Raw genomic sequence first — 24,503 nt, 5'->3', positions numbered from 1 at the left:
ACTGTTGCATCCATAAATTTTTCAAAATTAACTTTTACCTTCATAATTTGTACGATTTTAATATAAAACACGATGTGCATCAGGTAGGTCGGCCTGACTGGCCTGCATTAGCTGCTGGGGATGTTCACATCTCCTCCGGTCAGAGTTCCTAGTCACTTTGGGGACACCTGGCAGAAAGGTGGCTGACCACTGCTAGTCATTCCTGTTGCTTGTCTAACCCTCTGGAAAACAGAGTCAATATTGTTTCTTTGCCCTGGACACTAAGCAAAGCAAAACTTCCCAGGTTTCACTGATAAAACGTCTTGGCAGTTTCAGCTGCTGCTGAGATGCTCAGCTACAGAACGGAATATTCTGGGCCTTCAAAATACTGCAGCAGTAATTGGTCCACATTCCCTAAAGGTTATAAGGTCACACTCTGTATGGTTCACATCAGCTACTGGTTACATCTGCTTAATGGCGTCCTAATGATTACATTCTCTATGTGTTATACAGTACCATATAATATTCCATATGGACACCCCAAAGGGGCGGTCTTTATTTTAGGGGGATAAGGGGGGGCATTTAGGAAGGGCAGCTTAAGGGCAGCCGGAGTGTGGATTCTAGCTCCTTCCTCACGCGGCTGGACCCGGCTCCTTGGTCGCTGAGCAGGTGGGGGGCGGCAGTCACTTCTGGGTGGTAATCTTCCAGGCGTCTGTGTTCAGAGAGAGAGAGAGAGACGACAAGCAGGCTGTTCACCAGTCACCCTCTCCCCCCCCCTGCCCACGATGCAGGCTCTGAGCCGTGCTGGGGAGGCGATCCCGCCCCCTCTCTGGGGCTGTTATCAGCTGCCAGCTGCCTCCTGTTGACATTCCTCACTTCCTCACGGGTGGTTCTGCAGCCGACCGTGGGGATCTTGTGGTTTCTGTCTGGCGCTGTGGTGCTGATCGTGCTCTTTGGGATTTAGCTGACTTTCCTGCCCCTGTGGCGTCACACTGTTTGCTCTTGGCGTCACTGCAGGGCCTCATCCTCTCTGCCATCAGTGCTCTTCTTGTGGCAGGACTGTGGATGAGGGAGTCCAGCTCTAAGTTTCATTCAGTGGGTCACTGTCACTGGATGGTTTAATTTTGAACTGAGCTGATTATTGATGTGTGTTGCTACACAGTCAGTGAGGCTAAAAGGTGAGCTTCAGTGAACAGTGTGTGGGGGCCGCAGGAACAGAGGCACACAGGTGAACCCGGGTGCAGAATAATGCCCCTAAATGGAAGCTTTTTATCAGGAACAGGGAGAGCAGGGATGGAGGAAAAGGGGGAGGAACTGAATGGCTGCTTGGTCTGGGGGGGTCCAGGCCAGTCGCTGGTCCCAGTCAGGCTGTGGCTTTGGGCACGTCAGCACTGGCATTTTGATGGGTTGCTGCCACCTGTGTTTTGTCTGATATTTTGTGATTTCCTTTCTGCAGGCTGCCATTCTGTAGAGTCACAGAAGAAGGCTGTTCTTCCCTGGCTTCAGCTCTGAGGTCAAACCCCTCACACCTGAGAGAGCTGGACCTGAGCTACAATCACCCAGGAGACTCAGGAGTGAAGCTGCTCTCTGCTGTACTGGAGGATCCCAGCTGTAACCTGGAGAAGCTGAAGTGAGTACAGAATATGTGTCTGACACACTGCAGATACAGATTTCTGGATGGAATCCCTGACCAGCAAGGCACTACTGAGGTACCCTGAGCAAGGTACCGCCCCCAAGCACTGCTCCCTGGGTGCTGAATTAGCTGCTCCCTGCTATGTCACGATGTCACATATGGGTTAAATGCAGAGGGCATATTTTGTTGTTGTGCACTGTGTGCTGTGGTGTGTCAACAATAACCACTGATCATTAAATTCTAATTCTAAAATTCTAAATTCTGCTTTTCCTATAGTGTGGACCACTGTGGAGAGTGCAGGACCAGACCAGGCTTACAGAAATGTAAGTGTGTCTGCATGTTCTTATTAATAATGCCATTAATACCATTTTATGATTGTATTCATGCAATTGTTGTGATGAGTGTGGCTTTTTGCACTGTATGTGTCACGGCGTGTGTAGCACGGAGCGGGGAAGCAGGCGAACGGAAGCCAGGAATCGGGGAATACGGAGTTTAATGCCAAAACACAGAGCACGCAAAAACAACATCAATGACCGGACTGGGGATACAAACAGGAACGCGGACTAAATACACTGAACTAATGACAACAATCCGAAACAGCTGTAAAACAAGGGGATTCCACATGAGGTTAACGAGGGGGCGTGGCACACATTAGGATCGGACGGAGCGGGGCATGACAGAACCCCCCCCCAAATGCGCGCACACCGGGCGCGCCCGAGAGGAGGCGACGGACGAGACGAGACCGGGGAACAGGACCTGAAAGACAAAAACCAAAAAACATCAACGAGAAACAGGAAACAAGACAGAGACACAAAACTGGAACAAGGACAGAAACCAAGACAAAACCCGACAAAGGACCGGGAACGCAGAGAGACAGAGAAGGGAGACACAGAGGGCACAGAAGGAACACCGAACGGCGACACAAAGGGGCCAGGAGTGAACACAGGAGGAACAGAGGGACAAGGAGCAAAAACAGGCGGGACGGAGGAAAAGGGAGGAGGAGCCAGGGGAGCCCGAGAGAGCCCAGGCGGGCGATGGGCCGCGGCCGGAGGGACCGCAGGCAACAGGGAGGAGGGAGCAGGAGGGAACCACACAGGGGCCGAGGGAAAGGGACAAGGGAGAGACGGAGGGGACACGGAGGGAGCAGGAGGGAACACCAGCGGAGGCAAGTAGGAGGGGGAAGCCGCGGCAGGCGACGGCGCAGCCGGAGCCGGCGAAGGCGCCGTCCGACGCCCCGCCGAAGCAGGGGGGCCCGGAGGCGACCGACATGGAGCCGGAGGCGACGCCGAGGACCGGCACCGAGGCACCGGGGGGGGGGACCCGGAGGGGACCGCCGACAGAGCCGGAGGACCCCCAGGCAGCCACCTCAGGAACCACGGGGGGAGCTGCTGCAGCCTCAGGAACCACGGGGGGAGCTGCTGCAGCCTCAGGAACCACGGGGGGAGCTGCTGCAGCCTCTGGAACCACGGGGGGCGCTGCAGCCTCTGGAACCACGGGGGGCGCTGCCCGTGTCCGAAATCGCGGAACCAGCGGGATAGCGTCCTTAATGGACCTGGTCCCTTTGAGGGCCAGGCGCGTCCCGAAGAAGGGGCTGGCGGCTGGCTCAGGCAGAGAAGCGGTGGGCAGACGGGCTTCGGGCGTCCGCCTAGGCGAAGCGGCGGTGACGTCACCCGTGAACACCACCGGGTGGAGAATCGGGCGAGGATTCTCCCACCGCGCAGCAGGGTAAGCGGCAGAAACAGAGACGGCCCCCAGACAGACCTCATGCGTGTCCTCCTGTCTTCTGCTGCCCCGCTGCTTTCTTTTCGTTCCTGCTGCTGCGAGACCAGGCACCTCGTGAGCTGGCTTTGGTGGCCAGTCAGCCTCCGGCAAATATACAGGCTGGGGTCGCGAAAGGCGTAATTCGCCGGGATCGTCCTCAGCACCCCTGGAATGTCCTCCCTCAGCCGGTGCGCTGGCGAAGTACCTGGTTTGTATTTAGGGAGTCCGGTCATTCTGTCACGGCGTGTGTAGCATGGAGCGGGGAAGCGGGCGAACGGAAGCCAGGGATCAGGGAATACGGAGTTTAATGCCAAAACACAGAGCACGCAAAAACAACATCAATGACCGGACTGGGGATACAAACGGGAACGCGGTCTAAATACACTGAACTAATGACAACAATCCGAAACAGCTGTAAAACACTAGGATTCCACATGAGGTTAACGAGGGGGTGTGGCACACATTAGGATCGGACGGAGTGGGGCATGACAGTATGTAGATGGATTTCCATGTTTGTATTTAGGTGAGTTTCTCTGTGTGTGACAGTTTAGACAGAATCCAAAGGGAAAGAACAAAACAGACATCACCGTAACCACTTAATCCCAACTGGGGTCAGAGGGGGCACTGGAGCCTATCCCAGGAACAAGGGGTGCAGGCGGGAACCAACCCTGGGCACAGACACACACACCAATCAGCCTGGCCTGCATGTTTTTGGACTGTGGGAGGAAACCAGAGCCCCCTGCAGAATCCCACACAAACACAGAGCGCGTGAACTCCACACAGAAAGGACTCGGGACCAAACCCAAGACCTTCTTGCTGTGAGGCAGCAGCACTAACCACTGCACCACTGTGCCGCCCACAGACAAAACAGGCATCACCAAAAATACTATTAATTCATTAATCTTTTTTTTGTACAAACAAATACTTTATAGATGCTTGTCGTCTGTGTGTGGCAGTGTAACAGGGTTAAAATATGTTCTGATACAGTTCTGCGTCTTTGATTTCACAAAGAAATCCTTTGCATTTGTTCTTCATGCACATGTGGTGAGTTTACTTTTATCTTATTGAGATTCATTAGTATTTTCCTAGATGGTACCCGTAGTCTCCCCCAAACCGGGAGAATGGTCTGACTGCAGAACACTGGGCGTCTCCGCTAGGAGGGTCTCCACTGTGGGACCAGAAATCACATGATCTCTACTCCTGGGCCGGACATGACCTTATGCAAACTTCCAGAAACAGAGCCGAAATATAGGATAGAGTTATTATTTTTATTGTTAATAATTATTATAGCATTATTATAATAATTTGTATAATATATGCATATATACATATGTGTCTGTATAATGTTAAACATTATCGCAACATCTTATATATAATTATACCATATAAAAGTATTATTATTACTAATAATAAATCATAATAATGTACAATAATAATATAGGATAGGATATTATTATTATTATCTCCACTGGGATTATATCGCATCACTCTGTATAACGTAGGATGTACCACCACTAGGGGGCGCCGAATCACATGACTTCCACAATAGCTTGGAGTGGCGTCAGTGCAACATCGTGAACTAACTTTAATAATCCAGCCTGCTGAGTTCTCTTTAGTAGCGTCGTGTCCGGGCAGGAGTGGAGTTTCCAGCCTACAGTAGAGACCCTCCTGGCGGAGTCTGCAGCCAGATGTAATCAGTTCGTGCTCCTTATCTTTCTCTCTTCTAAACCGGCGCTGATGCCGGACTCTGCTCAGTCTGCGGGTAGCGCTGCTGTGAAGAGGCTTGCGGTTCGAAGGAAGGTTATATTTTAAACTAAAGACGCTCACTTTTAGTATTAATCTCTGATTCCGTCTTGTGGTAAATATGCTTCTGATGAATATGTCTGATGAATATCGCTGCTTTGTAATTTTATTTACCCGTAATTAAGCTGTTAGTTTAGCTCGCACAGCATTACCCGCCGGCGTCGCGCGCCGTCCGATTTTTCCTGAGCTATTTCATAAACTTCAGTTCCCGCTTCGTTAAGGGAAGCTGTGCTGTTTTTATATTGTACAGAAACATAAAGTACAGGCTGCCTGATGGTATTAATAATAATAATTCTTCCTCTTGCCTACAGACTCCTGCCAGCTGACGCTGGTCTCCAACACAGCAAACAGAGACCTGTCTCTGTCAGAGGGGAACAGGAAGGTGACAGGGGGGGCAAAGCAACAGCCATATCCTGATCATCCAGAGAGATTTGACTGCTGGTCCCAAGTTCTGTGTAGAGAGAGTCTGACTGGTCGCTGTTACTGGGAGGCTGAGTGGAGTGGAGTAGCCTGGATAGCAGTGACTTATAAAGGAATCGGGAGGAAAGGATACAGTACTGACTGTCAGCTTGGATACAATAACAAGTCATGGAGTCTGTTCTGCTCTCCTGACAGTTACTCTGTCTGGCACAATAATAAACAGACTGTCATACCCATAGAGCCCTCAGGCTCCCGCAGAGTAGGAGTGTATCTGGACTGGGCGGCTGGTACTCTGTCCTTCTACAGAGTCTCCTCTGATGGACTGACCCTCCTGTACAGCTTCACCTCCTCATTCACTGAACCCCTCTATCCAGGGTTTTTGGTTTATTATAACTCCTCCGTGTCGCTGTGACGTGTTACTGGTTCTCCTGGCAAAAAGGTAAAATCTCTGCTTTTTAACCTTTATAATCCTTTTTACTCTGAAATGTATGTTTGACAGAAATAAATGCCTGTGTTCAGGGAGTTGAATAAACATGAAAAATATTTTATAGTTTTTCTCTCTGATTAAAATGTAACTCATAGGGATGCACCGAAATTAAATTCTTGGCCGAAGCCGAATAATAATGAAATGCTTGGCCGAAGGCCGAATACCAAACGCGGTGTTTCGCATTTTTTCCCATTTATTTTGCCAATTTTTTCACCATTACAATAATTAAATAGTAAAAATTTGCTTTTTACTATTTTGTGTTGCTTTTCAGAGATATAAATCAAATAACAAAAATACAATTTCAAAATATTTATTTAACACTGAACATTTTTTTTTACATTCCAGCAGATATTATACAAACAAAGCACAATATAATTTAAAATAAATAAATTAGTAAAATAAAAATATATTTTTATTTGGCCATCTTTGAAGCCCCCCTTCTTGAATAGCCTAGTGGGTGTCCTAGGACTGGGAGGAGCTACTTTCCTTTTCGCTGCTGCTGTTGCCGTACCCGCCGCCGTGTCTTTCTCGTACTCTGCATGATGTTCGGGGTGTCTTGATTTTAAGTGATAAATTAAACTTGAAGTGCTGTACGTTTTTGCAGATGCACCCCCTCTGGACAATTCAGCAGAACAGTGTCTGCAAACGGCCGTTTTTGCCTCTTTCTCTGACACTTTAAAGTGCTTCCACACTGCTGACATGTTTGCTGCATAAAGCGCGCGCCTCTCACTCTACGCGGGTTACTATTTGATTGCGTCATTAAAAACGTCATTGTTCGGCAAAATTTATTCTGCCTTTTTACTTATTCGGCCGAACACCAAAAGTGCTTTTTTTGGCTATTTTCGGCCGAATAATTTCGGTTGCCGAACATTCGGTGCATCCCTAGTAACTAAATGTAATCCTGATGAGTGGGAGGGGGCTTTCCCCCTCCCCTGTATATGTACATTTTATATATTTATGCCTATTAACTGTATTTCCTGCCTGTACAATGACAATAAAGGCTTTCTGTTCTGTCCTATTAATGTCCTGCTTCAGCGTCACCCAAAGCATAACTGAGTAACATAATGAAACCACAGTCTGGTGGATTAAGTTAAATTCACTTTACTGCTGCAGCTGAACATAACTTACACAATGACACTAAATCAATGTATATAATAATCATTTAACTGGAGACATAACAGAAACAAAAAACTTTAAATTATATTGTGTTACTGCCCTGGTTCAGTGGATTAAAGTAAATAAAATTATTAATTTATTTTATTAAAATTTCTTTTATGAAATATTTATTAATTAATTTATTAATTATTAATTACTTTAAGAATAAAGTACTATTATATTACCATTATTTACCATTATATTATACTATATTATCATTATTATTACATTATATTATCTCTCTCTCTCTCTCTCTCTCTCTATATATATGTGTGTCTGTGTGTGTGTGTGTGTATATATATATATATATGTGTGTGTGTGTGTGTGTGTATATATATATATATATGTGTGTGTGTGTGTGTGTGTATATATATATGTGTGTGTGTGTGTGTGTGTATATATATATATATATTCATTCATACATACATACATACACATACACACACAATTAGCACCCAGATAGATCAAAGATAATTATATCTTTGTGTGGACTCTCCATTCATTACTATGGGGAAAATCTAATTAGCATAACAACCTTAACCGGGCACAGTATATGGGTAAGTGTGTGTGTATGTGCATGCATAGTGTAACTGGGCACTCTACGTGAATGTGTGTGTGTGTGTGTGTGCTCTAACTGGGCACTGCGTGTGTGTGTGTGTGTGCTCTAACTGGGCGTTCGGTGTGTGTGTGTGTGTAAACCAGACTTTACTGAACATGTCTATATCTCATTAGGTTTAATAGTTAGTGTGTGTGTGTGTCCTTGTCACTGCACTGGGGCACTGGGATCCACACTGACCACAGGGTGGACTAACCTGTTGGCCACACCAACACCTCTTCCAGCAGTAGCCCAGCTTTCCTAGTTGGTCTCCTATCCAAGTACTGGCCAGGCCCAAAGCTGCTTCAGATGCATTACCTGGTCTGACCTGCAGGTGGTGTGGCTGCTGACGTCTCAAAAAGAAAGAAAGTCATTGATCAATCAATCAAATAAACAGTATATGATGACTGTTGAAACACTTTACCATGAAATGTAGGTAATGATTAAAAACCTTAAAAATCTTTTTGTATTAGTGAGCAGGACCAGGTGACAAACTGTTTCTGTCAGTGTTCTAGGGTTCTAGGTAGCTCTTATTAATATTTTATCTATAAAACGTGGCAAGGATCCATCATCACAAACACCTTCGCACCAGTCAATGCATGTGCAAGAAAAGTTTTAACAGTTCACCAGGGTTGACCTTCAGCCGGCATCCAAGCTGGTTACACATGCTGACATTGGAGGCAAGTCCATCCATTGTAACAGGTTAGGGTTAGTTTTTCTACAAGTGCATTCTTGACAGTGATATGAATAAAATAATAATAACACACACACACTGCCCCTCCCTCCCTGTCAGTTTCACAGACACACACACTCCCCCTCCCTCCCTGCCAGTTTCACAGACACACACACACTTCCTCTCCCTCCCTGTCAGTTTCACAGACAAACACACACTCCCCCCTCCCTCCCTGTCAATGATTCAGATGTATGCAAAGCATTTAATAGATCCACATCTTCAGTAGATCCCTGGAGCTGTGTGAAGTTCCCTCCTGCTTCAAACGCTCCACCATTATCCCAGTCCCCAAGAAACCCTCCATCTCAGGACTGAATGACTACAGACCTGTTGCCTTGACATCTGTGGTCATGAAATCCTTTGAACGCTTGGCTTTAGCCCATCTGAAGGACATTACAGGACACCAGCTGGACCCCCTGCAGTTTGCCTATCGGGCAAACAGGTCGGTGGATGATGCAGTGAATATGGGGCTGCATTATATCCTGCAACATCGCGACCGGCCAGGAACTTATGCCAGGATCCTGTTTGTGGACTTTAGTTCGGCTTTCAACACCATTGTGCCTAATCTCCTCTCCTCCAAACTCTCCCAGCTCAACGTGTCACCAGCTACCTGTCAGTGGATCACCAGCTTCCTGACAGACAGGAAGCAGCAGGTAAGGCTGGGGGAGATCACTTCTGAAACATGGTCCCTCAGTATTGGTGCCCCCCAAGGATGTGTCCTCTCCCCACTGCTCTTCTCCCTCTACACCAATGACTGCACCTCCAGGAACTCAGCTGTAAAACTCCTGAAGTTTGCAGACGACACCACCATCATTGGACTCATGCAGGATGGTGATGAGTCTGCATACCGGCAGGAAGTTGAGCGGCTGGTACTCTGGTGCAGTCAGCACAACCTGGAGCTGAACACGCACAAGACTGTGGAGATGACAGTGGACTTCAGGAGACATCCGTCAGCACTGCTCCCCCTCACCATATCAGACAGCCCGGTGTCTACTGTGGAGCTCTTCAAGTTCCTGGGTACCACCATTTCCCAGGACCTGAAGTGGGAGTCCAACATCTCCTCCATCCTCAAAAAGGCCCAGCAGAGGATGTACTTTCTGAGACAACTGAGGAAGTACAGTTTTCCACAGGAGCTGCTGATCCAATTCTACTCTGCAGTCATTGAGTCTGTCCTCTGCTCCTCCATCACAGTCTGGTATGGAGCAGCCACTAAACAGGACAGGAACAGACTGCAGCGAGCTGTACGGACAGCAGGAAAGATCATCGGTGCCCCCCTGCCCTCCATCCAGGACTTGTACTGCTCAAGGACTAGGAAACAGGCTGATAAAATCATTTCAGATCCGTCACACCCTGGACACAATCTCTTCCAGCTCCTCCCCTCTGGCAGGAGCTACAGAACTCTGTACACAAACACCACCAGACACAGGAGCAGCTTCTTCTCTCAGGCCATCACCCTCATAAACAGCTAAGCTGTCATCTGCCTTCTGTCAATTTCCCCCCCTGTTTGCTCTCTACCTCGCACCTTAATTGCACAGTGTTACCCACGTGTGTATATTTATAATATTTATAATTTGTCACATTTGTATTTCTTGTATAGTGTAATTTATTGTTTGTATCCTGTCGCTTATTGTCTGTGTATGAGAGAGTCTCAAGCTGGCGGAAACAAATTCCTTGTGTGCCCCAGCACACTTGGCGAATAAAAGCTGATTCTGATTTGTAGATAAAGGTGATGTAATTATATTACTTATGCAAAAACAAGAAAAAAATCCATTTATTCAACAAAAGAAATTAACTATGATGTCAACTTCCATTGAGGAAAAAGTTAGGACACCCTCACATTCATTACTATTGAAAATGCCCAGAATTTGATTCTGGTCACCACATTAGGTGAAAATGGTTAGAACATTGTTACACAGCTCAGGAGTTGCCGTTGCTCTTTTGCCTGTACATTTGTTATTTTGCTTTCTTTTTTTTGTTGTTTGTGATAAGATCATGTGGCTTGTTCTTTTGTAACTTGTGTGAACAAGTGATTGGGCAATGACTACTGCTGGTGCACATGCTTCTTTTCTGATTAGGGTTAGTTTCTGGGTACTGGCTGGTCTAACTTTGTGTGTGTGTGTGTGTGTGTGTGTGTGTGTGTGTGTGTGTGTGTGTGTGTGTGTGTTTGAGTCTATAATGCTGACCAATTACTGCTGTGCACATTGTGATAAAAAACAAGTATGAATTAGCACCTTGTGTTGGCTTAGAAGTTTCTGTATCTGTTAGCCGTTTTGTTAGCCTTTAGTGTATGAATATGTACTTTATTAGTGCTGCAGCTTATCACTATGTTGAAGGACAAATACCTTATTAACCTTCTAGCCAGACAATCTGCAACAAGCAGAAGCTGCCAAGGTTTGCTACTGAAGGAAGGGATTCGCCTGAGTTCACCAAAAGTTCACGGCTGGATATTTTAAAAATACTGAGTAGAGATGGTCAGGCCACCATTATGTTCAGCCGAGACACCAAACAGTAAAAGAGATGATTGACAAACTTATCATATAGGGGTGTGGATTAAGGGAGAAAACAACGATGGTGATTGTCTGAGGGAATGATGATGCTTAAGTGGCGAGATATTGTTACACAATGAGAAAATGTATAAAGATTGGTGTAAAACAGTATTGGACACACTTGTAAGTGTCCGGCCTTGGTTGTAACTTCATTGTTGCAATAAAGACTGAATTTGGATCTACACCAGTGGCTTCTTACTTCTGATTTGGCGGAGAAGGAAAAACCACAACACCATCAGAAAAAAGACTCCACAAGTTCAGTTTACATGGAAAAGAGTTAAAAAATATTAAGGCAAGACCAGGACTTTTGGAACAATGTGCTTTGGACAGATCAATCTAAAAATGAATTATTTGTACACAGTAAGAAAGTAGAGCTTCACTGTAATCTCAACAATATACAACAAGTATAGAGTGAGACGAAATATCATTCTCCATGACCGTAAGTGCAACATAAACCACAACAACACACAAGACAGATCACAATGAGGGTGAAAGGGGTAATAATTTACAGTACACACACACACACACACACACACACACACACACACACATATATATGGTGCAGTGGTTAACTCTAAATCTACATATATATATAGTGTAAATTATTACCCCTCTCACCCTCATCTGTCTTGTGTGTTGTTGTGGTTTATGTATCTTGTTGTGGTTTATGTATCTGAATGTACATTATATATACAGTTGCAACCAGATATTTACATACACTTCAGAAAAAACATAAAAACTTTTTTTTCTTTATTGTCAAACATTAAATCAGAGTAAACTTTTTCTGTTATAGATCAATAAATATTAACATATTTTTCTGCATTTGTTAAATGTCAGTGTCACGCCCCGCTCCGTCCGCTCCCGATGTGTGCCACGCCCACCTCGTTACCTCCTGTTTCTGCTTGATTGTTTCCACCTATGTCTAGTCATTTCCACCCTGTCCTGTGTATATTAGTCCGTGTCTCCCACTATCCCGGAGATCCGTCATTGTATTGTTTCGATGTGCGTACCTGCTGTTCCCATTAAACCCTGTTTATCCTTATTCACGGCTCTGCTTGCCTGCTTCCCGGCTCGCCTGAACCCCAGCGTGACAGAATGACGGATCTCTCTGAAAGCACAAAGCAGCAGACCGAGCACGTTCGGCTCGGTCTGCTGCAGGATTTTGTGTATTGGCGAACCCAGCCCGAGGTCCTGGAGGACCCTACAGCCCTGGAACTGGCCACCCGGGGCGCGGACCTCCTCATGAAGGAACGCCCGCCCGGACAGCAGTACCCGCTCCAGCGGGCACGGAAATGCCTGCGTCGCCTGAACGAGCGCCTAAAAAGCCACCGGGAGAAGCGGAGCAGAGGACAGTGGGAAGAAGCACCTATGCTCTTCCTGGGAGCTTGCTCTCTGCTCCCCGCCGGGGAATCAGGCGATTGGCAAGTGAGCTCCCCGCTTGCCTGGGATGACACCACCGCTACCTGCCTGGCGGGCTTCCACACGGAGCAGCCGCCTCCGTTGGAGGCCTATATCTATCGGCCGGAGCGTCTAGGGCACGGCGGCATTCGCGCCATAAGAGACTTTATTCCCCGGGTCTCCAAAGCCCTTAAAGGGGCAGCGCCGAAGCGCTCGGCTCCTCTCCTGCCTGCTCCGGACCTGGCTGATCCGGATTTGCCTGCGGCTGCGCTGCCTGCTGCCGCCGCCGATCTGCCCGCGGCTGCGCTGCCTGCTGCCGCCGCCGATCTGCCCGCGGCTGCGCTGCCTGCTACCGCCGCCGATCTGCCCGCGGCACCGCCTGCTGCTGATGCCGCCGCTTTGCCTGCGGCTGCGCTGCCTGCTGCCGCCGCCGATCTGCCCGCGGCTGCGCTGCCTGCTGCCGCCGCCGATCTGCCCGCGGCTGCGCTGCCTGCTGCCGCCGCCGATCTGCCCGCGGCTGCGCTGCCTGCTACCGCCGCCGATCTGCCCGCGGCACCGCCTGCTGCTGATGCCGCCGCCGATCTGCCAGCGGCACCGCCTGCTGCAGCTTCTGCCGCTTCGCCAGCGGCACCGCCTGACCCGCCTGTCCTGCTTGCCCTGCCTGCTGCAGCTGCCGCCGCTCTGCCCGCGGCACCGCCTGCTGCTGATGCCGCCGCCGATCTGCCCGCGGCACCGCCTGCTGAGGATGCCGCCGCTCTGCCCGCGGCACCGCCTGCTGCTGATGCCGCCGCTCTGCCCGCGGCATCGCCTGTCCTGCTTGACCCGCTTGTCCTGCCTGCTGCAGCTGCCGCCGCTCTGCCCGCGGCACCGCCTGCTGCAGCTTCCGCCGCTTTGCCTGTCCCGCCTGTCCTGCTTGTCCTGCCTGCGGCACTGCCCGCGGTGGCCACGGCGGCGCCCCCTGCTGGCCGCGTGATGGCGGCGCCCGCTGCGGCGCCCCCTGCTGGCCGCGTGATGGCGGCGCCCGCTGCGGCGCCCCCTGCTGGCCGCGTGATGGCGGCGCCCGCTGCGGCGCCCCCTGCTGGCCGCGTGACGGCGGCGCCCGTCCTGCCGGCACCTGAACTACCCGTCTCGCCTACCCTGCCGGCTCTTGTCCTGCCCGTCTCGCCTGTCCTGTCTGGCCAGCCCTGCTCGCCGGTCCTGCCCGTCTCGCCTGTCCTGTCCGGCCAGCCCTACTCGCCGGCCCAGCCCTGCTCGCCTGTCCAGCCGGCCCAGCCCTGCTCGCCTGTCCAGCCGGCCCAGCCCTGCTCGCCTGTCCAGCCGGCCCAGCCCTGCTCGCCTGTCCAGCCGGCCCAGCCCTGCTCGCCTGTCCAGCCGGCCACGCCTGCGGCCCCGCCTGAGGCCGCCGCTCTGCCCGCGGCCCCGCCTGAGGCCGCCGCTCTGCCCGCGGCCCCGCCTGAGGCCGCCGCTCTGCCCGCGGCCCCGCCTGAGGCCGCCGCTCTGCCCGCGGCCCCGCCTGAGGCCGCCGCTCTGCCCGCGGCCCCGCCTGCGGCCGCCGCTCTGCCCGCTGGACCCCGCCTGTCGGTGTCCCGTAAGGGAAGGGGACATAGGCGTCGGGTCCGGGTCCCGCCCTCCCTGCCCCCTGGCTCGCCCGTTCGGCCCCTGGCTGTGGCTCGGTGGCTGCCTGCGGTTCCTCCGGCTCGGGATCGGCGGTCGCCTCCGGATCCCCCCCTGGTTCCTCGGTGCCGGTCCTCGGTCCCGCCTCCGGCTCCATGTCGGTCGCCTCCGGGCCCCCCTGCTCCGGCTGAGCGTCGGACGGCGCCTTCGCCGGCTTCGGCTGCACCTCCGCCTGCCGCGGCTTCCCCCTCCTGCCTGCCTTCACTGGGGTTCCCTTCTGCTCCCTCCGTGTCCCCTCCGTCACTCCCTCGTCCCGTTCCCTTGGCCCCTGAGTGGTCCCCTCCTGCTCCCTCCTCCCTCTCCCCTGCGGCCCCTCCGGCCGCTGCCCGTCGCCCGCCTGGGCTCCCTCGGGCTCCCCTTCTTCCTCCTCCGTTCCCGTCTGTTCCCCCTGCCTTTGTTCCTCGTCCCTCTCTGTCTCCTCCGTTCACTCCTGGCCCTTTTGTCCCGCCTTTCTCCCCTTCTGTGTCTCCCTTCTTGGTCTGTCTGTCTGCCTTCCCTGTTCTCTGTCAGGTCTTCTCGTTTTTCTCGTCTTTGTTCCTGTTCTGTGTCTCTGTCCTGTTTCCCTGGTCCCGTTGATGGTTTTCTTGTCTTCCAGGTCCTGTTCCCCGGTCCTGTCCGTCGCCTCCTCTCGGGCGCGCCCGGTGTGCGCGCCTTTGGGGGGGGGTTATGTCACGCCCCGCTCCGTCCGCTCCCGATGTGTGCCACGCCCACCTCGTTACCTCCTGTTTCTGCTTGATTGTTTCCACCTATGTCTAGTCATTTCCACCCTGTCCTGTGTATTAGTCCGTGTCTCCCACTATCCCGGAGATCCGTCATTGTATTGTTTCGATGTGCGTACCTGCTGTTCCCATTAAACCCTGTTTATCCTTATTCACGGCTCTGCTTGCCTGCTTCCCGGCTCGCCTGAACCCCAGCGTGACAGTCAGAATAAAGAGAGGGAATTTTATGGATGTTTTTTATTTTATTACGTTCATCACTAAAAAATTTACACACACTTCCTTAGTATTTGGTAGAATTTTCACTTGGGCCAGATGTTTTGAGTATCTTTCCACAAGCTTTCTACAATAGTCTGCTGGAATTTTGGCCCATAGAACTGGTGTAACTGGGTCAGGTTTGTAGGCCTTCTTGCTCGCACTCGCCTTTTCACTGCCGCCCACAAATGTTCTATGGGACTGAGATCAGGGCTTTGTGACGGCCACTCCAATACCTTGACTTTGTTGTCCTTAAGCCACTTTGTCACTAATTTGGAGGTGTGCTTGGGGTCATTGTCCATTTGTTAGACCCATTTGCACCCAAGTTTCAACTTCCTGGCTGATGTCTTCAGATGTTGCTTCAATACATCCACATAATTTTCTTTTCTCATGACACCATCTATTTTGTGAAGTGCACCAGTCCCTTCTGCAGCAAAGCAGCCCCACATTATACTCCCACCCCCATACCTCACAGTTAGGATGGTGTTCTGAGGCTTCAAAGCTTCCTCCGTTTTCCTCCAAATATAACGCTTATCATTATGGCCGAACAGTTCAATTTTTTTTCGTCAGACCGCAGGACATGACTCCAGAAATTAAGAGTTTTGTCCCCATGTGCAGTTGTATACTGTAGTCTGGCTTTTTTATGGTGGTTTTGAAGCAATGGCTTCTCCTCCCAGAGTGACCTTTCAGCTCATGTCCGTACAGGACTCGTATCACTGTGGATAATCACACTGTCTTACTAGTTTCAGCCAGCATCTTCACAGGGTCTTTTGCTGTTGTCCTGGGGTTGATTCGCACATTTCACACCAAAAAATATTCCTCTCTGAGACTCAGAATCCGTCTCCTTCCTGAGCGGTATGACGGTTGTACATTCCCATGTTTTTTATACTTGCGTATTATTGTCTGAATGGATGAACGTGGGACCTTCAGGCATCTGGAAATTGCACCTAAGGATGAGCCACACTTGTGGAGGTCCACAGTTCCTTTCCTGATGTCTTGGTTGATTTCTCTTGATTTTCCCATGATGTCAAAGAAAGAGGCTCTGTGTTTGAGGTGTTCCTTTAAATGCATCCACAGGTGTGCCACCAATTAACTCAAATGGAATCAATTAACCTATCAGAAGCTTCTTAAGCTCAGAATGGAATCATCTGGAGTTTTATTTTTTTCGGCATTCTTGCTCTCTAGCTGACTTGCTTGACTTGCATTAATGGTCAAAGGAAAAAAGAATTTCCATAATGTTTCATCATAAACATTTCTGAAAAACGTGTTAAGTCTGCTTTAAAAAATTGCAATTCACTAGCAGCCTGTGATGATAGGGTGTCGGACAAAGTCACTCAATGCCTGATGCTGTAAACAAATAATGTATTTAGAATGACATTTTATTGTGACATTACTGATACTGATTTATCGTGTTGTCCTACTCTGCTACAGGATCAGGAAAGAAATTGAAAACTGCAGAGGACCAGGCAAAGGAGGAGATGGCAAGATACAGAGAGGAAGCTCCCCTGTCTCTCAGTGTCAGTCCACTGCACTGGTGGAAAGCGCATCAAAGCCAGTATCCTCTCTTGTCACACATTGCAGAGAGATACCTGAGTAACCCAGGGACTCGTGTCTCCTCTGAGTGAGTTTTCTCTCCCGCAGGGGATATTATTACAGCTCAGAGGAGTGCACTCACGCCAGACCATCCTCATCAAATTCTATTCCTTAACAAAAATTACAAGATACAAGATATCATTTTTGAAATTCTATTCCTTAACAAAAATCAGAAGTTGATGTAGGTCTACCATTGTATCCATGTTGTTTTTTGTATCCATGTTCATTTTTAAAGTATAGTGGACACATGCAAATAACATTTGAGTTGGTTTACAGTATGTTTACAGTTTATTAACATCATACTGAATGTCTGTTTTATTTTCTTTATAACAACAGTTAATATGCACAGTGTTTTTCCTCCTACATCAGTCTGTTCACTGAGGATAAGGAGTGTCTGTGTGCATATGCACCTTATTCTTTATATGTTTACATTTCAGCTCAGTCCTCTACGAGCACCACAGCAGCCTTAGATAACTGACTGGTCACTTTAATATCCTATTTTCAATCTTATGCACTTTATCTTAACTTTTTGGTGTCCACTAGTTCACTGTGTTAAAATGCAAAGACAATCAAGTTAAAATTCAATTGAGTTATGTTGTTTTGGCTGAATTATTAATGTAATGTGATTCATTAAGACCACCCAGATCGTACACAGCAACTTGCATTTCAGCTCTATTTTTACATTTTCAGTGAACTGTAGAATATTGCAATATATCGCCATATGTATAGCATCACAATATATCGTGATATAATCGTATCGTGACCCATGTATACGTATCGTATCGTGAGGTCCTTGCCAATACCCACCCCTAGTAGACATATTCACATGATAGCAGCCATAACGGGATGGAAATGAATAAATATAAAGTGTTACGTAGTGCGGCACAGGGTGTGCAGTAAAGAGTCAAGTGTGGGGGGGGGCAGCTTGCTGGTCAGGAGCCGGACTGCTTGGGGGAAGAAGCTATTGGACAGTCGTGCAGACCTGGGGCCTCATGTATAAATGTTGCGTACATCCGTTTCCATGCTCACGTCGAGACTTGGCGTACCGCTACGCACATTCTCACGGCAGCTCCAGACATGGCGTACGCACGTTTCTGCTCGGTTTTGTAAAAGGGCGGCACCTAGTGGCAAGTCATTGCTACTGTGGTTTCCCTTTTTAAACTCACAATCATAATGCTGACTTTATCCAATACACCGACATTAATTGTATGTTGTTCACAAATGTACGGCACCTGATTTTTAATCATTTTGGATGGATGGATGGATGAAACAAAAAAAATGGTGCAGAAAATGACCAAACTATTACAACTACCATGGCAACTCTTGCGTTATTGGAAGACATAGCTTATGGAAGAATTAGAAGAGAGCGTGTATTCAGGGATCATAGTGATTTCCTGGCCCATGATGATGACTGGCTTCTAAGTCGATTGAGATTTCCCAGAGCAATCCTTTTGGAGCTGTGTGCTGAACTGGGGCCAGCATTACAAAGGCAGACGATGAGGAATTGTGCTATATACCTGTTCCTTTACCTAGCTCTGGAATACACCTCTTGGTGTTCCTTGGACACATCATCAGTGATGAACCCAAGGTCATGGGGTATTTCGGGTCTTTGATCATGAAACACCCTCGCCCGGGTGACCCAGTCAGGGGTAATCAGCCCCCGACTTGTGTCCAAGTGGCCTACTACTCCACGGATCCCCCCTCCGGATCCACAGCCATCTTGAGGCTTTCTCTGCAGCCTCTGTGATGTTCTTGATAGCTCTTTTGCACAGCTGACCTTTTACTCCAAGAAGTTTGAGAGTATGATGTAATGATTGGCCAGCAAAACCCCGGTACCCCACCTCCACTGGTTCGCCGTGGGCTTTCCAGCCTTTGCTCCTACATTCCATCACCAGCTCACCGTGTTTGGCCCTCTTGTGCTCATTAGCCTCCTCAATCCGGTCTTCCCAGGGGACAGTAAGTTCTACCAGAACCACTTGCTTTTGTTGATTCTGATGTTAACACCATGTCTGGGCAGAGTGAAGTGGCTGAGATGTGCTCTGGGAACTTAAGCTGTCTTCCCAGGTCGACTTGGAGCTTCCAATCACATGCAGTACTGAGAAGCCCTCTGGAAGAACTTGGCTGCTGCTGTGCCTTCTCTCCCGCTCTGACGAAGGTGATGGGCTGTTTGGGGGTGTGCTAGTACTTGTTGCTGGTAATCGCCATGCTGACTGTGTCTGCCAGGGCCCTGAGAACCTGGTCATGACACCAGCGATACCTCCCCTCCCCCAAAGCCTTTGGACAGCAACTGAGGATGTGTTCCAAGGTGCCTCTTTTCTGACACAGCTGGCATGCCGGAGTATCTGCTAAGCCCCAGCGATGCAGGTTGGTTGAACTTGGAAGAACATCGCACACGGATTGGATGAGAAACTTGATACGCTGAGGTTCGGATCTCCAGAGCTCTGGCCAGGTAATTTTACGCCGTTCAGCGTGCTCCCACCTTGTCCAGGCGCCTTGCTGGTACATGCCGACCATCTTCGTCCGGCGGTCTTCCTCCACCTCTGCTCATATCTCATCCTGCACCATTTGACGTTTTTCCCTTCCTCCGACTTTATCGTAGCGGGGTTTGGGAAAGCTGCCAATTCCTGCCCGACCCACTGCCACGTTGCCGACCAGGATGCTGTGCTGTAGCCATGCCTCTGCTCTATTAACAGCTTCCTGTGCCTTCCACTTCCTTACAGTTTTTACCAGGATTCCCACCGCAGCGACTTTGGCATCAGAGGATTCGCGGCACATCATCACCTCCCTGGCACACGTGACCTTGAACTCCTCTGACAAGCCGCTGATAGGGAGCTGCAACATGGTGGAATGCCCATAGAGGGCAATGCTGCTAAGGGACCGAGGGAGCCCAAGCCACCTCCGTAGAAACTGGCTGATGGTTCTTTCCAGCGTCTCCACAGTTGACAAAGGAACCTCGTAGACAAGCAGGGGCCAAAGGAGCCTTTGAAGGACTCTGTAACTGTCCCAATGACAGTGTGTTCTGAAAGTTCATTTTTGTTATAAATTGAGATACCTAAATTTGTTGTGATCTTTAAAATTTATTTAAAATATGTTTATTGAATAATTAAAAATTCTATGTAAATTGACGCAAAGCGTAATGGGTCACATGACTGACGTTTGGCATGGTTTTTGGTGCGGTGGCACTGGGGAAGAGGTAGTTGCACAGTGCTGAAAGGGATTTAACTCTGCATGTGGTCCAAGAGGCGCACACGGTAATTGTTAATTTTTTTTGTGTTGTATGTGATTATAATTAAGTGTGTATTTATATGTACGATGTATCTTTGTTTCGGTTAATTGTGAGTGTGATGTATTTTGGACGAGCTTGCGTGTTTGTGACGGGGGTGCTAAGGAAGAGACTTGTATGGACTGTGATGTAAATAGCTACAGTGAAAACGTACCGCCAACATGGCTAAGAGTTCCAAAAGGAGCGGCGCATGTTCGGAATAAGAGAGAACGGACCACGTTCATCAGTGTGTAGCCGGATGACGGCGGAGAAGAAAGCGGGATCGCTAGATTCGGTGTACGGGTGAAGACAGCGATTTCTCATCGGAGTGCAGTGACTGGCTTCTCATTTGAGGTCTTCAGGCATAAGAGTGCGACTCTGCAGACGGCGTCAGGTTTGTCTGTACTACATCTGCAAGGTTATGGACATTAGTACAGTGTAAAAAAAATAAAAAAATAATTGTCTTTCCGTTTGTTATTGATAAAGGTAACTGGGTTTAAAGGGTAACTGATCTATGATCTATTACTATAGTGTAATCAATGCCCCTTCTTTAATATTGGTTTGAATGTTTATTAGTTTTTTTTGAAAGCTACTTTATAGGTAGTGCAACAACGGGTTTATTTAAGTAAGCTGTTATTATATGTTAAGACTTGCATTGTACTGACCATTATATATTGCAAAGGGTTATGTATATAGGAATAATTTGATAATAGCTAAAGTAAATTTTCTAAAACATGTACAGTGTTCGTTCCCCCCAAAAACTGCAAGTTGAATCACCAAAAGAAATTGAAACAACTTCAAGGGAGCTTTCGCCAACTATCTCAAGAGTCAATATTAGGAAGTCCTCCAGAGATAGAAAGTTAACATCCAAAATGTCAGAGTTTAAGCAACAAGAGACCTCTCAGAAGGAGAGCAAATTCATTAAACTATATGAAAGCTGGAAGGAACAAGTGAAAGCTACACGTACCAAACTTAAGGATGAGTGTTCTGATCAAGACAGGTGACATGATGGATGCTGTTGAAGGGCTGGAGACCTAAGTGAAAAATGTTTATGAAAACATACGATCTCAGTCGACAACTTCTACTGAAATCAGAAGGAAGATGGATTCCTGCACAGCAGTAACAGCAGATTTATTGGGGCTAATGAAGGTATGTATGAGTGAAGTGGGGCTAGACGAGTTCGATGCTAAGGCAGAAAATGCAATACTTCATATGGTGCTCGACAGAGAGTATGCCCAGTCAATATTTGGGTCTGAAGTCCACAGATCTACAGTCCTCAGCCATCGCTCTAGCTGTTTATCAGAGCAGCAAAGCATTGCAGCAAAAAGAGCAGAGTGTGCTGCACAATTGGCTGCAAAACGAGCTGAAATGGAGATGGAGGAAGCTATTGCTGCACAGAGGCAAGAACTGAAAAGACTGGAAGGTCAGCAAGATCTTCATGTAATAGCTGCAAAGCTCAAAGCTTACTCTGAAGCAGACTCTGCTGAAGCCAGTGATGAAGATAGAATAGCACTTGAGGTAGTTAACTTCCCTCCATCGGCTTGCAAAGAAATTAAAGGTGAGCAAACAAACAATACTAACAATGAAGCATCTTTAATACAAGCCCTGCATGACACAATGGTACTTACCAGACTTCCTTCACCTGAGCCCTCAGTCTTCTCAGGTGACCCCCTTAAGTTCTTAGAGTGGAGCACAAGCTTCAAGGCATTGATTGAACGGCAATGCACAAATTCAGCTGACAGGTTATTCTACCTACAGAGATACATCAGTGGCGAAGCACAATCTGTACTGGAAGAAAGCTTCTATCGAAATGATGATGAAACCTATGACCAAGCTTTGAAGGCTTTAGATGCTCGGTATGGTCACCCCTTTGTAATTCAGCGTGCTTTTAGAGAAAGGCTGAACAACTGGCCGAAGATTAGCTCAAGGGAGTCAGTTAAACTGAGACAATTTAGTGATTTTCTGACAGCCTGCAGCAATGCTATGCCACACATTAAGGGACTACAGGTGTTAAATGATTGTGAAGAGAATCAGAGATTACTCCACAAACTCCCTGATTGGGTAACCTCTCGATGGAATCGTCATGTCACAAAGCAATTACAACAGACAGAGGAATATCCTAATTTCAAAGAGTTTACAGATTTTGTGGCACAAGAAGCAGAAATAGCATGCAATCCGGTAACATCCTTTCATGCCTTAAAGAATACTGAAGACAGGCAATCCAGAGACATGAAGCGTCCAAAGGCAAATGCATATATCACAAGCGTGAAAGCCTCAGGCAAAACATACAGTGCCGAGGAGAGTAGCTCAGTGGATTTGGATTCATTTAAGAAAGCAAACCCTTTATTTTCATCTTCTTCAAAATCAGTCATATGCATGTGCTGTGGAGAAGGTCACTCAGTTTACTAATGCCAGCCTGTGGACGACAAAAGAAAGTTCATATTTGACAATAACTTATGCTTTGGGTGTCTTAGGCGAGGACACACCTCAAGGGAGTGCAGGAGCAGATCTATTTGTGCCATCAACCTGCCGCTCGCCTATACCAGAGATTTCATCCCACTTGACTGTTCCCACATTCCTACTCCTGAGACCGCCAAGGGGTGGAAACATCTGAGCAAAATAGCACAGGAAATACCAGAGCTGATGGATTGTAAGGCCGGACTGTTGATTGGCTACGACTGCTCCAGAGCATTAGTACCACGACAAGTCATCATAGGAGGTGAAGCAGAGCCATATGCCATCAAAACTGACTTGGGTTGGAGCATTGTTGGCAGTTCAGCACAGGTGGCAAAGTCAACAGAAGTGACAGGGTTGTGCCATCATGTGTTAGTCAAGGAACTACCACCATTAACACCAGCCACCATCATCAGAGCACTTGAGTCAGACTTCAGAGACACTAATCTTGGAGAAAGGAGCATATCACAAGATGACATACAGTTCACGCAACTGCTGAATGGAAAAATACACCAAAATGCAGATGGACACCTGGAAATGCCCCTCCCCTTTAAGACATGCCCTGAACTACCAGAAAATAAGAGGCTAGCTCTGGTACGACTGAGACATCTCAAAGGAAAACTTGACAAAAATCCCAAATTCAAGGATGACTATCTAAGGTTTATGGAAGGCGTCCTCAAGGAAGGTGATGCAGAGGGAGCTAAAGATCATCCCAAGCCAGGAAATGTGTGGTATATCCCACATCATGGTGTCTATCACCCAAGGAAACCAGAAAAGATTAGAGTGGTGTTTGACTGTTCTGCTAAGTATGGTGGCACAGCCTTAAATGATCATTTATTAACTGGTCCTGATCTTACAAATGGACTAATAGGGGTACTTTGCAGGTTTCGCAAACACCCAATTGCTATTATTTGTGACATAGAGAAAATGTTCCACAGATTCCATGTAAATCAAGAAGACCGTGATTACTTGTGCTTTCTGTGGTGGGAAAATGGCGATACAAATTCAAGGCCAAAGGAATATCGCATGAAAGTCCACCTTTTTGGCGCAGCATCCTCTCCTGGCTGTGCAAACTATGGAATGAAGTATCTCGCAAGCCAAAATGAAGGGGAGTATCCTGCGGCGGCCAGCTTTATCAGAAGGAATTTCTACGTTGACGATGGTCTCATCAGTTTAGAATCTGTGGACACGGCCATTAATCTAGTAAGAGAGGTGCAAGGGTTGTGTGCAAAGGGAAGATTACACCTTCACAAGTTTATCTCCAACAGCAGGGAAGTCCTAGAGTCGATTCCAGAAAGTGAAAGAGCTAGTGAAGTTCAGGATGTGGATATCAGTCATGATGAACTTGCAGTGCAGAATGTGTTGGGGGTAAGGTGGAGTGCAAACAGCGACAACTTCTCCTTTAAGGTTAACCTGGATGAGAAATCAGCAACACGGCGAGTAATCCTCTCAACTATAGCATCAGTGTTTGACCCATTAGGCTTCCTTGCTCCCTTCCTTCTGCTGGGTAAGAAAATTCTACAAGAAATGTGCCTGAAGGGTATAGGATGGGATGACCCGCTGCCTGGAGAATTACACCCACGATGGGATAATTGGCTTAGCGATTTAAAGAATCTAGAAAAACTCCAGATCCCAAGATGCCTTGCTCCTCAATGTTTAGGGAAAGTTCAAAGAATTGAACTGCATCACTTTTCAGATGCAAGTAGTCATGGGTATGGTCAGTGTACATATATTAGAGTGCTGAGTGACGACAAGGTGCATTGTTCCTTAGTCATAGCTAAAGCAAGGGTTGCACCCACAAAGGTTGTAACTATACCAAGACTGGAGTTAACAGCTGCTGTGGTCTCCTCAGTATGCAGCAGTATACTTAAGGAAGAGCTGGAGCTTAAAATTGACCAAGAGTATTTCTGGACAGATTCCCAGGTCGTTTTAGGATACATTAATAATGATGCCTGCAGATTTCACGTTTTTGTTGCAAATCGAGTCCAAAGAATCAGAGAAACCACTGACCCAACCCAATGGTATTATATTGACACTGATCA

At 48.1% G+C, this 24,503-nt stretch overlaps 2 protein-coding genes and 1 long non-coding RNA gene across 3 annotated transcripts in view; all 3 read left to right on the top strand.

Annotated features, from left to right (window-relative positions):
• Nucleotides 1-24,503, top strand: part of LOC140588728 (uncharacterized) — a 462,332-nt gene that overhangs the window by 84,377 nt on the left and 353,452 nt on the right. The window lies entirely within an intron of this gene.
• Nucleotides 1-24,503, top strand: part of LOC140588729 (NLR family CARD domain-containing protein 3-like) — a 300,771-nt gene that overhangs the window by 221,346 nt on the left and 54,922 nt on the right. Inside the window, exon 7 of the mRNA XM_072710669.1 lies at nucleotides 1,436-1,609. Within this exon, the coding sequence (XP_072566770.1) occupies nucleotides 1,436-1,609 (174 nt within the window). The remainder of the gene's footprint in view (nucleotides 1-1,435; nucleotides 1,610-24,503) is intronic.
• Nucleotides 17,864-20,471, top strand: LOC140588750 (uncharacterized). Its single transcript, XR_011989931.1, has 3 exons — nucleotides 17,864-18,900; nucleotides 19,071-19,194; nucleotides 19,466-20,471. It is a non-coding gene; the product is annotated as an uncharacterized lncRNA (long non-coding RNA).

Source organism: Paramormyrops kingsleyae, chromosome 4 (genome assembly GCF_048594095.1).
Source record: "Paramormyrops kingsleyae isolate MSU_618 chromosome 4, PKINGS_0.4, whole genome shotgun sequence".
Lineage (NCBI taxonomy): Eukaryota > Metazoa > Chordata > Actinopteri > Osteoglossiformes > Mormyridae > Paramormyrops > Paramormyrops kingsleyae.
The sequence above is the reverse complement of the archived record's forward strand: the minus strand, read 5'-3'. Positions and strand labels throughout refer to the sequence as shown.